Below are 15,082 nucleotides of genomic sequence, written 5' to 3' on the forward strand. Positions count from 1 at the left end.
ATATTAAGGCCAGACGAAATTAAGTATGCAAATACCATTGCATTCTATATTTTGTTATCATCGAGACCACAAATTTTACTAATAGAAATGACTTGCCTACCTTTAATTCAATTAAATTTCTGATGTACTATTTCGTTGTGTTTTATTTTATTTCATATTTAGTACAATAAATTTGTATTTTAATTCGATACGATTATTTACTAAATTATCAAAAATACTGACTGTATTAACCTGTAATCAATTGTTAATTGTTGTAACAACACCTAATGTATTTTGTTTGTTGGCACAGGTTGAATATTTTTTTAAATGTTGGCATAGGTTGAAGTAAATTCGATGACGTAATGTTTTCTGAAAATTGAGAAAATTCAATTTCACTTTCTATTCTGAATAATATGAGATCTGGATAGCAACCCATGCATATATATATCAATTATAAATAATTTTATAATAAATATGCATCGATTTCATTCAAAACGTTAAAGATTTTAAACAGGACGGAGATTGTACTTCCTAGGAAGGTAATTGCTACAGTATCAATTTTATTCAGACCAGCGAGCTCAGTACCTATGGTAGGACTAACTGGTAAGAGTATTATTATTGTAATAAAGTATAGAAATAGATTTGTAAATATCTAATGGAAAGTATACAACATTTGATACAATGGGGACACCAAAAATTCAAAATTGATTCAACGTTGCGTTTTTTTTAATAAAAAAAATTACTGTAACTTTCTGTTTTTAATAATATGTTATCTTGATTACCATTTTGTTAACTAAGGCACCCACCATTCATCTTAACAATTCTTTCGACTTTGATAACAAAAAAAAATCCCTTTTTTTTTCAATATCTTACAGGAACAAGATTTTTCTTTTTCGAAACTGATATACTAAATATATAAATGGACGCAACTGTTTCATTTCTGTCGAAAAAAGTGGTATAATAACGTACAGTACCATTACGTTAATACTCAAATTATTTAATTTTGGATGTAACACGTCTTCTGATTGGCTGAAAGTTTTTTGTCTATCAGCTCATAGACATAATTTTGTCATGTGACGTCATCAACGTTTTTTCATGATTTAGTCCTTAAAATGGAATTTAGAATTAAATTATAAAGAACGACTGTAATATTTTTTCTGTCTATTCTAAATAACATCAGAAATGTGGTGGACACTTTTAAATAACCAGCTACGCTAATATTTTGATGTTATTTCTTCATAGATATAAAAAAATATTACAGTCTTTCCTTAAATATCACAGCATGTGTACGGGCAACTAATAAAGTTTGTAGATGGTGCAAATTTTTAGGTGAAAGTGACAGGGTCTTCAACAGTGTCGGTAGCAAAGGGGAAACATGCAAAATTATGTTGAAAGGATATGTATAAGAATTTATATTGGTCCATTTTGGATGGTCAACATCACACTGACCTGATATTAGATAAGAGGCGAATACCATCTAGTACCCCCAAGAGCTTACAATTCGAGATAATGTTGATTTTTTAATATGGGTATGCCAATGGATGGTAGAAAGTTGTATGATCGGACACAAAATATTGGAAGTAAAACAAATATATTCTTTGGATGTATTGTAGCCAAATTGACCTTAACAAAATAGTCAACTTGAGTTCCAACCTGAGAAGCACAGGCTAATGATACCATCGGGGATTAACAAGCCACCAACACTCTCAGTGTTGCAACTTCCTAAGGCTAATTTGAGGTTCGACAACTTTAACTGTTATTTCTGGCCCTACTGGTTTATGCTTTCTGCAATTTATATTTCCTGATGAAGGACATTCTAGAAACACATGTACGCATGCAGACAATATTATTTTGTTTGTCTACCGAAGCTGATTGACTTATATGACTATATATCATTCAGAATCCAGTGCTGCCTAAGGTTGGAACTCAAGTTGACTATTTCGTTAAGGTCAATTTGGCTTCAATACATCCAAAGAATATATTTGTTTTACTTCCAATATTTTGGGTCCGATCATACACGATGAAGAGTATTTCAGAAACACGCGTTGTAAGTACAGAATTATATTTGATTCAAAATATGAAGTCAGGTTATTGCTTAGATAAGTTGGTGCACAAAAAAATAAATTGATGATTTCAAATCAAAATTTTAGCAAGAAGTTTCACACTATGTGCAAATCATATCCGCACTTGTAATTAGACATTTACGTGAACTTCAAAATCGGAATATAAATATGAAAGTGCTTAAGTTTACAACATCAAAATGAAATATTCACCTGAAAAATAAATACAAGATTTTCCGCGAATATTAATTTATGGTTCTGTTATATTATTTAATCGTACTGCTTTAAACATTTTTCCTATACTAGAAGTTCTTTTTGAAATTAAGTTTTAAACAATGTTATAATATATGTTCCTGCTGAATGAAATACATCTATATCCTTCATTCGTCAGAAACAAAACTTTAATACTTCTTTCAGTGAAAATAATACTCAAGAACATTTCTTTTATTTGGAACTAATTTTATAAAGGAATGTTTGTTCCATGACAGTAAATAATTAAAGTTGTATACAGCTTTTAAAATAAAATTAATGTTAAAAGTTTTCATTATAAGTTTATAAACTTGTAGTGTATAATTTACATGTCAAACATTGTGTATAAGTTACATGTCAAACATTGTGTCTATGTTACATGTCAAACATTGTGTATAAGTTACATGTCAAACATTGTGTCTATGTTACATGTCAAGTAATGTGTAAAACTATCTAAGTTAAACAATACAACAAGTGCATATAGTTTAGTTCGGAGGAGTATTATTACATTTATTGATATGAATAATAGGGTGATAACATCAAATGCTGTAACACTTTGGTGATCCTTCTTTATATTCGTTTGTTAGACTTATGAATTCTTGTAATGACACTTCAACTAATAAGTTGTTAACTTCAATTCAGCTACTGTCTGCTTTAATGTCAAATCGTTGCACTGCATAAATCTGATATAACAGATTAATCCTTCCATATAAATAAAACTAGTTCAGACGTCAATGAGTCAGTCAGCAACTTAACGTCATTATAGTTAAACCAAAGAGTTTGGCATATCGTCTTTAATGGTCTTTTGAATTTGCCTTGGATTTTGGTATTTTTGTTATACTTTTTTTTTTTATTAAAAACATCCCTCCCCCCCCCCCCCCCCCCCCAAAAAAAAAAAATAATTAATATATGTTGTAGCATACTGGTTGAGTAACATTGGTACTTCAAAATGACCATTGTTCACAACTATTACATTTAACTATGTGTTTTACTGATGAGTCTTATGTAGACGAAACGCGCATCTGGGTTACGAAATCATGAGCTTGGTATCTTTGGTGGGTCTTTACAACCACTAGGTCGAAGCCACTACTGGTGGACGTTAAGTCCCCGAGGGTATCACAAGCACGTAGTCAGTTCTAATTGTGCTGGCATGAAATATCATTTGTATGTTCATATTCTGTAAATTTAGTGTTGCATGACGAAATATTTAAATCATAATCTTGACTTACATCTAGAAATTGACAATGAGGGTCGGTTGAAAACAAAACTTTACGACAAAAGAGATGATTTCAGCTTCCCAATTGTGAACTTTCCATTTCTATGTAGCAACATTCCAGCAGCGCCTGCATACGGAGTATATATCTCCCAATTGATACGATATTCCCGGGCTTGTATTTCCTATCATGATTTCCTTGATAGAGGATTGCTGCTCACAAGAAAGCTATTAAACCAAGAGTTCCAAATGGTGAAGTTGAAATCATCCCTTCGTAAATTTTACGGACGCCATCACGACTTGGTTGACCGTTATGGAATAACCGTTTCACAGATGATATCGGATATGTTCCTTATGTCGTAACTACAATACCCTTCCCTTTTCACGAATGTGACCTACCGGATTTGTAATAACATAAGCAACACGACGGGTGCCACATGTGGAGCAGATCTGCTTACCCTTCCGGAGCACCTGAGATCACCCCCAGTTTTTGGTGGGGTTCGTGTTGCTTAGTCTTTAGTTTTCTATGTTGTGTCATCTGTACTATTATTTGTCTATTTGTCTTTTTATTTTTGGCCATGGCGTTGTCAGTTTGTTTATCGATCTATGAGTTTGACTGTCCCTCTGGTATCTTTCGTCCCTCTTTTTTAAAGCACTAATGCTATTACTACCCAAGGTATAGATTGCATAATTAGTATTTGGCACAACTTTTCTTTTCGGAATTTGCTGTTATTGATGCTCTACAACATTGTATTTGATTTGGCTTTCCAACTTTTATGGTTCGTGCGCCACTGATGAGTCTTACGAAACGTGCGTCTAGCTAAATAATGAGCCTGGTAGCTTTGACGAGCTTTTTCCAATCTGTCTTTAAATGAGAATTACTTGTGTAAAAGGTATAAAGAAAAGTTTCATACAATTTTACCAGAAGGAAAATATAAAAGAATTTCTGTAGGGCATAATTAAAAAAATAACTCATACGGAATCATTGATACCACATATTATCTGAAGAAAAAACGTGCATGTGAAATATATCTATAAAATAATAATGTTGTCCGAAGAAGTATCATGATTCTATATTGAATTTATATTACACTATGGCAGTGTACGAAACTTTTTCTGTAGGAAGCAACCTACGACCAAACCCATTGACAAAATTATATATAATGCGTTTAACAAGTGTACACATCACGTTTATCGAAATATTGCAATGTTTAATCAAAATAACTTTAATATCATTTTAGGTAATCAAATAGAAATATATTGACAATGGCTTCAAATAGTCCAGGCAAACTTCAACCTGCAGATTTTATAGAGGATTTATACAAGACAAATAATGAGAGTGAAGAGCTATTAGAGATATTTGTAAAGAACATGAACGTGTTTAGCAGTTCGATTTACGACAAGAAACTGTCGGACGATTCTTTATCATTGCTTGTTCATCTAATGGCAAGGGTTTGTGCTTGTACAAGACAGAAAAAGAATAGCGAAATCTGTAAGCTTTTGAATATGCTGTCTAAATCGCCACTGATCAAATACCGAAGTATTCCACTACTTTTAGGGGAAACATGCAACAACTCACGTGGTCATAATTTTCAATGTTTATTATCCGATTACTTAACAATACTTCAAGAAATTTACCTGAGGATACCTCGTTTGTCTACAACTCCACAAGTTAAGAGACTGGGGAAACTTTTGAAAGAGCAAATAAGCAAATGTGATGATTTAGAAGACAAAGGGATGATGATAGATATTGTGATTGAAACGCTGAATGAAATTATGCAGATTGCTGAAGAAAGATCAAGGGCAAAACAAGACGCTGAAGATAAATTTGTTCCTCCAGATGATTTCCGAACTGTGTCAGTTATTCCTGGACAAAACGACATTCTAAACATTCCAAAGTTCCTAAGACGTAACAAAGTTTGCGGGAAATATTTGAATTTAGATCATTATTTAGATGTACAGTTTAGGTTGTACAGGGAAGACTGTGTGTCACCTCTCAGAGATGCTCTTTTGGAATTCAAACAGATAGATAGAGAAAATCGGAAAGAAAATATCAGATTAGAACATGGTCTTATGTACAAGAACGTAAAAGTAATAAAACAAATCATTTCTATAGACTCTGGTGAAGTATTTGAAATAAAACTGGACCCAGACCATCGTAAACGTATCAACTGGAGAAATGCAAAGAGACTTATATATGGTACTTTACTGCTTATTTCCTTTGATCGTTTTAATACGATTTTCTTTGCTGTTGTATCTGAAAGTGAAACGAAAATTTTACAAAAGAAAGGTTGCTTTGCTGTACAGGTATTTAGATATGGAAACAATCTAAACCTACCAAGAAATACAGATGGTATAATTATAGAAGCAAATTCAGCGTATTTTGAAGCATACAAACATGTATTAAAAGTTTTGCAGCATATAAAAGAAGAAACGTTCCCCTTCACTCGATATCTTGTTCACTGTGAGAACGAGGTCCGTTTCCCATCGTACATTTCAAAAAATTATGTATATGATCTCAGACCTGTAATCAAAAATTGCCGGATAGATCTAGACAACACCTATCGTGGAACTCGTAGAAATACTATTCCAAAACAGACACCAATAAATAATGCAAAGTTGTCTGAAGAAGACTGGCCGTCCGCCGAGATGTTGAGAATGGACGAATCTCAGCGGAAAGCGTTTATTGCTGCACTTACAAAGGAATTTGTTCTCATACAAGGGCCACCAGGGACCGGTTAGACATACCTTGCATTGCAAATTGCAAAAGCATTACTTCATAATAGTAACAGGTGGCTAAGAATGAATTCCAAGGGTAAGGTCGAAAAATCTACACGAAACGCTCGGGGGAATGCACCAAAACCGTATATGTTAGTCGTCTGTTATACAAACCACGCGTTGGATCAATTTGTTGAGGGGATTATTGATTTTATGCCGGAAACCGTATTTGGTAGTCGATACCCCGAAATAGTTAGATTTGGAAGTCGATGTAAAAATCCTAAATTTGAAGAACTTTCGATAAAAAACCTACGGAGAAAAGCTCTATCGAAATTTAATAATCCTCGAGATGGAATACTTGAAAAAGCATCAAAAACTAAAAGAAAAATCAAGGAGATTCGAGAAACAATCGAGACATTAAAGAGCAGAAATATTGTATTGTGGTTCGATGTAATGAAATGTGTTCTTTCAGAAAATATTGCAAGTCAATTTGGAGAAAAGTTTGTTTGGTTGCAGTGGCTACATGTGTTAGAGCAATCATGGTATAAAGAAGTAAACAAGCAATATCAAAACCAACAAAATGACGAAGCAATTAAAAATCAACTCGGTGGTTTTGCAACTGAGCTTGAAGAAGTCGAATTTGTTTCATTGATTTCTGAGAAAGAATTTGCACACAACGTGCGGTATTTGGAGGTTAATGATGTCAATTTTTTGCTCAATACTGATATTATCGGTCTCGATCTGGACAAGCAATACGAAAATGAGCTGCAGAAAACAAATAAACTTGAAGAAAAGTGTAGAATAATTTTGCTTTTGGAAAAAGAGAAAGCAGCAAAGGAACTGCATTATGGTAAAGCCATGTCAGAAGGCCAAGTAAAAAAAATAAAAAGTATCTGGACACTTTCCATAAAAGATCGTTGGAAAATGTATAGGTATTGGTTGATGCAGTACATTAAGAAACTTCACGAACAACTGCGCAAAAGTGAAAAGAAATTCCATGATATATTTGATGACTACAAGCAAATCAGTATAGAAAAAGACGAATTTGTCATGCAACAAGCAACAGTTTTAGCTATGACTACAACAACTGCAGCACGATATAGAGAATCTTTAAGCAAAGTTGGTCCTCTAATCACAATAATTGAAGAAGCAGCAGAAGTACCAGAGGCTCACATAGTAACTGCGATCAGCCCAAGATGTAAACATTTAATTTTGATCGGGGACCATAAGCAATTGCAACCAAAACCTGCCGTGCATGAACTTGCAATTAAATTTAATTTGTCTGTTTCCCTGTTTGAACGAATGGTTAAGAACAACTTGAGCTACTATTGCCTTCAACGACAACATCGAATGAGACCAGAAATTTCTGAATTGGTACGCCACATATATCACACTCTTTATGACAACGAAAATGTCTATGAATATCCATCGGTAAAAGGGATACGAAAGAGTGTGTTCTTTATCACACATAACAAAATTGAAGTTTTCAAAGATGAGGGGAGAAGTTTTTCAAACGAATACGAAGCTGAATATCTCAAAGAGCTTTATCTTTATCTGCTAAAGCAAAGATATAAACCATCTGATATAACAATAATTACGGCTTACGCTGGTCAGATGTCTTGCTTAGAAGAAAAATTGCCAAGCTCAAAGTTCAAAGGAGTTAAAATTTGCGTGCTTGACAATTACCAAGGCGAAGAAAATGAAATCATTCTTTTATCATTAGTGCGTAGCAATACGACAGGCGATATCGGATTCCTAAATCGGGAAAACAGAATTTGCGTGGCTTTGTCTAGAGCAAGGCAAGGACTTTTCATAATAGGTAACAGCGATACATTAACAAAGAAGTCTCAGCACTGGCAGACTGTAATTGGAAAACTACAAATTCAAGAGAAGGTCAACGATATAGACGAAACATCCCCTAGATACCCATCGCTTGGAAAGGCGTTGCCATTGTACTGTCAAAATCATCCAAAAAAAGAAGGCATTCTCGCCGAGTCACCAAGTGACTTCAAAAAAGTAAAAGATGGAGGCTGTGATCTACCATGTGAATTTGAGTTATCATGTGGACATGCGTGTCGATACGATTGTCATCCATTTGACAGGGAACATAAATCATATAAATGCAAAAAACAATGTTCAGAGACATGTGCAGAAGGACATAAATGTTTTAAGAGATGTCATTATGATGACGACTGTCGTTGCAGTGTAGAAATGGCACGCGAACTAAAATGTCAACACATAATTGTTCTTCAATGCCATGTTCATTACTCTAAATACCCATGCCCAATTAAAGTAATCAGAACATTATTATGTGGACATATCGCAACTATGGAATGTTACGTGGACCCAAACAATGTTTTATGCAAAGTCTCTGTTGACAGAGAACTGGAGTGTCGACACACAGCACAGTTAAATTGTCATGTTGATCCAAATCGCCACGAGTGTGCTATAGTCCTGACAGAAACAAGATCAAAGTGTGGTCATGAATTTGAACGCAGGTGTCATGATGCCAATTATGAGAGGTTAAATGAGTGTAGAGTTTTGATTAACGAAAAACGAACCTCGTGTGACCATTTGATCGAACGGCATTGTTTCGACACCACATATGAAATGCGTATTGAATGCAGCATTACCGTAACAATGAACAGATCATCCTGTGGACACGAATATCAAAGACAGTGTCAAGACCGTATGTATGAGATGAGTCATGAATGCAATGACATGGTAACAGAACAGTGGTTATCTTGTAAACATTACTACAAAAGACATTGTTTTGACTCTGACTTTGTCCAGAGGCACACTTGTCAAAATAAAATTCGTGACAAAAGAGACGATTGTGGTCATACATATGAAAGAAATTGTTCAGATACGAATTATCAACATGAACACAAATGCAGCGTCTACGTTGAGAAAAAAGTCCCACGGTGTGACCATAAAGTAAAGCTTCCATGCCACCAAGATGTTTCATCGCATAAATGTAGAGAAATCGTTACAAAAGATTTGGAATGCAAACATTACAATACACACGAATGTTGCAATATTGATTCAATCAAATGTAATAACAAATGCAATAAAATATGCATAAATGGCCACGTATGTACAAATTCATGTCATTTCCCCACTTCCTGTGACTGCATGGAGCTAATCGAAACAATTTTAGAGGGCTGTAAACACAAACAAAGTATCCCATGTTCAATCGATCCTAAAGTCTATCCTTGTGAAACAATGGTGAAGAAAGTTCTGAATAAATGCCACCATTCACAGGACATGGAGTGCCATACGGACCCCGAAACAGTAAGATGTAAATTTGCAGTCCTGAAGTCTTTACCTGAATGTGGACATGAGGAAATGGTTTTATGTTCAGAAAATCTTTCAGGCGTAAAATGTACCAAAGAAGTTGAAATAAAGTTAGAAAAATGCGGACATTCATTTGGAATTAAATGCTGGCAGAAAAGATATATGTCTTTACAAGAAGTTAAATGTTTCGAGCCTACAATACACACGCGCTCTGATTGTGGACATATTACTACTATTCCATGTTGGGAAATATCAAGTCATAACTTCACTCCTTGTCTGAAATTATTAGACACAACACTCTCCTGTGGTCATGTCATTAAAAGCGTTTGCAGTATGGAAGAGGAAAAAATATGCGACAAGAAATGTGAGAAACCATTGTCATGTGGACATTCATGTCCGGGGCTATGCCATGAATGCGACCATAATAAGGATTGCTCACGCCAGTGTGAAAAGGAATTTGTGTGTGGCCATGCCTGTCAAAGTGAAGTTTGTATGATGTGCACTCCGTGTCAAAATTCTTGCTTATTTGAATGTTCACATTCGAAATGTCCTTCTCAGTGCATTGATTCATGTAAACCCTGCAAAGAAAACTGTTCATGGGAATGTGAACATTATAAATGTACAAAGTTATGCTTTGAAGAATGCAACCGCCAAAGATGTTGTAATAACTGTGATCGAACTTTGTCTTGTGGTCATCAATGTCCTGGATACTGTGGTGAACCATGTCCACTGTTTTGTGCTGATTGTAAACCGGAAATGTACGTATTAAAAGAAACTTGTAAAGATGAAAAAATTGTAACATTAGTACAATGTGGTCACTCCATTGGCAGTATTTATCTTGATGAGTGTATGGATGAAATGAAAAATCACTTAGTGTCAAGATGCCCATGTTGTAGGGCAATTATTACTTTTCATCCAAGATATGAACGAATTTTGAAAAGGCAAAAAATGGCACTAGAAGATGCTAAATTGAAGATTCGTAAGGTACGACTTAATTCACAAACTATATATCCTGCGTGTGATGCTGAAATGCTAACATCATTTGAACAGTATACAACAAGTATTGCAACATATCTTCACATTATTCGGCAAACACGACGTAAGAATGAGTTCGATCAGGAATTCCATGACACCGAGAAATTAGCCGAATCCATTCTCAAAGATATTGAAACAACCCCGGCAACTTCATTTAAAACTTGCTTACAATTGTCAGAGAAAATATTCAGTTTGTATATCCAATGGATATTGTGCCTTTTTACGACAAAGCCAGAACTAATGGGCAAATTTGCTGGTTGGTTTCCTGCACTGAAAAAATCTACAAGTAATATTTTAAACGACTTTCTCCCCGAACAGGTGGAGTCGTTGGAAAATATTTTCGAAGAAAATGATAGAATATCAACCGACACCAATGGTCATCGCACAATGATAAGCCACGATATAGTTGTAATTGTACGCCTGTTGGAGAAACATCTAAATCAGGAACAGATTACTGAAATATTAAGACCTTTTACTGAAGACATGGAGGGCGATGGTTACTTGGCAAATACAAGAATATATCCCCAGTTACATAATGTGGTTGGCATACATAGCAGTGATTGGACAATATGTCGAAACGGTAAGAATTTTATCAAGGAATATACGTGTAAGTGAAAAACATATACATACAAAAGTAACCCATTAAAAATAAATGACATGTAGAAATTATATAGAGTCTTCAATAATAAATAGGTTATGCATACTTATATATGTCAAGCTCAGAATCTTCACACGTCTTTATATGCTGTGATAAATTTAGAAAGAGACACACAATTATTCGCCATCTATTTCAAATTCATTAAAGGACCTTTTTTTCACTTTTGTCTGTTTAGACCAGGCCTTTCATTCACAAAAAGTTCGATGTGCATCAAGTACGACAGACCTATTATCGTTCGTCAATTCATTGATCGATTATAGTTGTTTACTGATGATCATTTATCGTGCGATCTTTACTGACACGCATTCCCGACGGACCAAAATATTTTCACTTCAATTGATATGTTACCATATATCATATTCATTACATTTAAATAATTGTAAGTGAAATACCACAGAACTGAAAAAATATATTAACAGGTAGCATTTTCTGTTCAAAGCGCTTTTCTATATTCTATACTAATCTTAAACGGAAACTTTCAAATGATAGCTGCAAAAGTTTTGATAGCCAACGTTACATGTTAGTAGAAAGTCTCAAAGATAAAGGTTTTACTACAGGTATTACAAACACTTACCATTTTTAAATATCCATGGCAATGAAGTCAACAGTGGCGGATCCAGAAATTTTCATAAGGGAGGGGGCACTGACTGCCTAAGAGGGGGCCCGCTCCAGTCATGCTTCAGTGATTCCCTATATAATCAAACAATTTTTTCCCACAAAAGGGAGGCCCAGGCCATGAAAATGAGGTCAAGGTCAGATAAAACCTGCCCGACACACAGTTACACCTTACAATCATTCCCTTCACCCAATATAGTTGACCTACTGATTATAGTATTTGAAAAACACATTGAAACACAAAAACTTAACATTGATCAATGAACCATTAAAATGAGGTCAAGGTTGGATTATACATGCCAGACAGACATGTACACATTACAATCATTCCATAGACCAAGTATAGCTGATCTACTGCTTATAGTATTTGAAAAACAAACCAAAACTCAAAAACTTAACATCGACCAATGAACTATGAAAATGAGGTCAAGGTATGCTGAAACCTGCCAGACTGACATGTACCCATTACAATCATTCCATACACCACATATAGTTGACCTACTGCTTATAGTATTTGAGAAAAGGATCTAATCACGTAACTTTTGAACCTTGATCACTGGTCCATGAAATGAGGTCGAGGTCAGGTGAACCCTGTCTGGCGGACATGTAGACGTTGCAAGGTACCTATATACCAAATATAGTTCTTCTATTACTCATAATAAGAGGGAAATTCACATGACAAAAAAACTCAAATTTTTGTTCAAGCAGTCACTGAACCATGAAAGTGAGGTCAATGACAATGGACATATGACAGACGGAAAGTTCGGAACATAAGGTAAATGCATACACGATATGAAGCATCCAGGTCTTCTACCTTCTGAAATATACATCTTTATACAAATAGTTTACGCCGCCGCCGCCGCCGCCGGATAGTAATACCTGAGTCTCGCATACTGCAACTTTCGTCGCAGGCGAGACAAAAACTATCGACGGAATGAAGTTTATCATTTTTTTGCAAACAGAAAGAAAAAATAAATACCTTGAAGTTGCTACAGTTATTCCTTTAAAACTATTATTTTATTGAGTGAATAATATTTTTTCTTAAGTTTACCAGCTATTTGCCGCTAGGCATAAAATCATTTGTTATAGTTATTTAATACAAACTTGGGTACGTATATCTACAAACCATTAGTATAAGAATATTTGTATACATAAATATCAATTTTAGGTCATACTGTATCAACGATCTTGGATTGTTCTTGCAACATTTGTGATGGTCCCGATAATCAACAAACAGTGTTCCGGTATGATGATGGACAAAATGTAGTCACACAAGGACTGACAAAGGCAAGAAGCGCTCAGCTTGGAAAAAGCCAGGTGTCAAATGTTAGAGGTAAAAGAAGTAATTTTTGTAAAGACAAACCAGCAGATTTTAGTGAGGATTTTAGGAATATGTATTCGCGTCCGAGAGTAAGAAATCCTATCAGAAACAAAAGTAATAGTGAAAACTTCCACGGTGTTCGGGGACAAAATCTTAGAGGTTGTAGTAAGAGTACGGAGAAAGCCATGCGGGCGAAAACAACAAATGAGGATACAAGGAAATCTTACAAAAAAGACAAAATGCATCCACTCCCTTCGTTAAAATCCGACGACGAAAGATACCATAATGAAGACGGAAAAGATAAACATAACCTAAAGGAAAATAAACAGAGGTTTCCGAACAAGGCACCGGCTACAGGTAGAAAAAATAATAAAAGTAGTAGTAATGGTACTGACAGTGGTGTGAATGAACATGCCCCTGGTCATGCAGACAACATAGATGGTAATGAAAGTCGCGATAGTAGAAGAGCAGAATTAAATAGAGGCGGACATCGAGATCATCAGCATAACAGAGGATATCCAGGTCGTGGACGAGGTCGCGGCGGTAACATGGGTAAGGGTCGTGGTAGTCTCCCCTGGTAACTATTAAAAACTAGAATTTTTACAGATGGGTACCATGTTTTATCACTGTTTAATGTACCAAACCCATATTTTATCCGTGCAAAATATACCAAATTATGTGATAATATTTCGTATTCGTTAAATTAATAAACCGTAATGTGTACATCTGCATGTGAATTTGTAAATAACTTGTCACGATACAAAGGGTAAATGTCAATGGCTGGAACTAAATGCTGTGGATTCATTCTTATTTATGTGAATTGTTATTTCTGGATTTTGTAGAAGAAAAATCAATTGACGTAATATTGTGTGAGAGATGATAGATTATCATTACCGAAACTGTTATGTAAAAAGACAGTCTATTCCAAATATTTTTGTTTTTATCAAAGTTAAATTCCCTTTTTCAACTTTGTGTTTTTTGTTGTTGTTGTTTTTTTTTTTTTTTTGTATATGTATAAAAGCATTAAACGTGTGTATTTGTCTTTTTGTGGATTCTAAATAAAATTTTATAGGAATTGGTAAAAATTGGATCAAAATGCTTACAAAAGTAAATTACTTCATTCACGCATTATTAAACAGCTAAAATTGAACCCTGGCATGCATCATCTTCATCGAGAATTAAAGCATGATATATTTACCATATTCCTCATAAACCCTTTCTTTCGTGTATTTAAATGGCAACAGCAATGTATTTTTCATATTAAAAAATGTAGCACATATATTATATTCATTCGTATCAGTCCCTTTATTTCCGGGGTATAATCACGGTTATTATTACTGTTATTGTAGTTGTAGATATAAGAAGATGTGGTATGAGTGCCAATGAGACAACTCTCCATCCAAGTCACAATTTGTAAAAGTAAACCATTATAGGTCAAAGTACGGCCTTCAACGCGGAGCCTTGGCTCACATTTTTACTTGTTTTAAGATAGTTGAGTTCCTGTTTAACCATGTTTGTGATGAGGTCTGAAAAAGCTAAAAAGTATCTGATTGTTTTACCATACATGACTAATACATGTATCTATCAGTCCAAGCATACAGTAAATTAATATATGTATATTTTTCTTGTTTTAATTACCGTGTATGAGGGTAGGAATGCCCTTTACCGTCAGGCGTCAAAAACGGTCATTTTCGGCTACCGTTGGCGTCAAATTGGTTAGAATTTTATCGTGATTCGTCGGAGGTCTCAAATAATTACAACCGTTACCGTTATTTTTGGAAATAATTTAACGTGAGTCGTCAAAATCAGTCAATTTTTTTTATCGTCATAAAGAATATGTACATTTTATCGTCATGCACAAAAAATTACCGTTAACGTCATTTGGCAAGATTTTTTACCGTTATTCGTCATGAAGGTACCTCCATTACGACCCTCAT

At 34.7% G+C, this 15,082-nt stretch overlaps 2 protein-coding genes across 2 annotated transcripts; both read left to right on the plus strand.

Moving 5' to 3' along the window:
* The first annotated feature begins 324 nt into the window (after positions 1 to 324).
* LOC127734638 (NFX1-type zinc finger-containing protein 1-like) lies at positions 325 to 6,243 on the plus strand. Its single transcript, XM_052244622.1, has 2 exons — positions 325 to 582; positions 4,743 to 6,243. Exon 2 carries the CDS (start codon positions 4,768 to 4,770, stop codon positions 6,241 to 6,243), a length of 1,476 nt encoding a protein of 491 aa, XP_052100582.1. The 5' UTR covers positions 325 to 582; positions 4,743 to 4,767.
* Positions 6,240 to 14,177, plus strand: LOC127734632 (NFX1-type zinc finger-containing protein 1-like). The gene is made up of 2 exons (XM_052244612.1): positions 6,240 to 11,131; positions 12,993 to 14,177. Exons 1-2 carry the CDS (start codon positions 6,304 to 6,306, stop codon positions 13,724 to 13,726), a joined length of 5,562 nt encoding a protein of 1,853 aa, XP_052100572.1. The 5' UTR covers positions 6,240 to 6,303; the 3' UTR covers positions 13,727 to 14,177.
* Positions 14,178 to 15,082: the final 905 nt, after the last annotated feature.

The sequence above is a fragment of the Mytilus californianus genome, unplaced genomic scaffold, assembly GCF_021869535.1.
Source record: "Mytilus californianus isolate M0D057914Y unplaced genomic scaffold, xbMytCali1.0.p SCAF_3, whole genome shotgun sequence".
NCBI lineage: Eukaryota > Metazoa > Mollusca > Bivalvia > Mytilida > Mytilidae > Mytilus > Mytilus californianus.

Coding starts and splice junctions, on each gene's coding strand:
- LOC127734632 (XM_052244612.1), top strand. CDS start 6,304: ATGAATTCCAAGGGTAAGGTCGAAAAATCTACACGAAACGCTCGGGGG. Junction 11,132..12,992: donor TTGGACAATATGTCGAAACG/GTAAGAATTTTA, acceptor TATCAATTTTAG/GTCATACTGTATCAACGATC.
- LOC127734638 (XM_052244622.1), top strand. CDS start 4,768: ATGGCTTCAAATAGTCCAGGCAAACTTCAACCTGCAGATTTTATAGAG.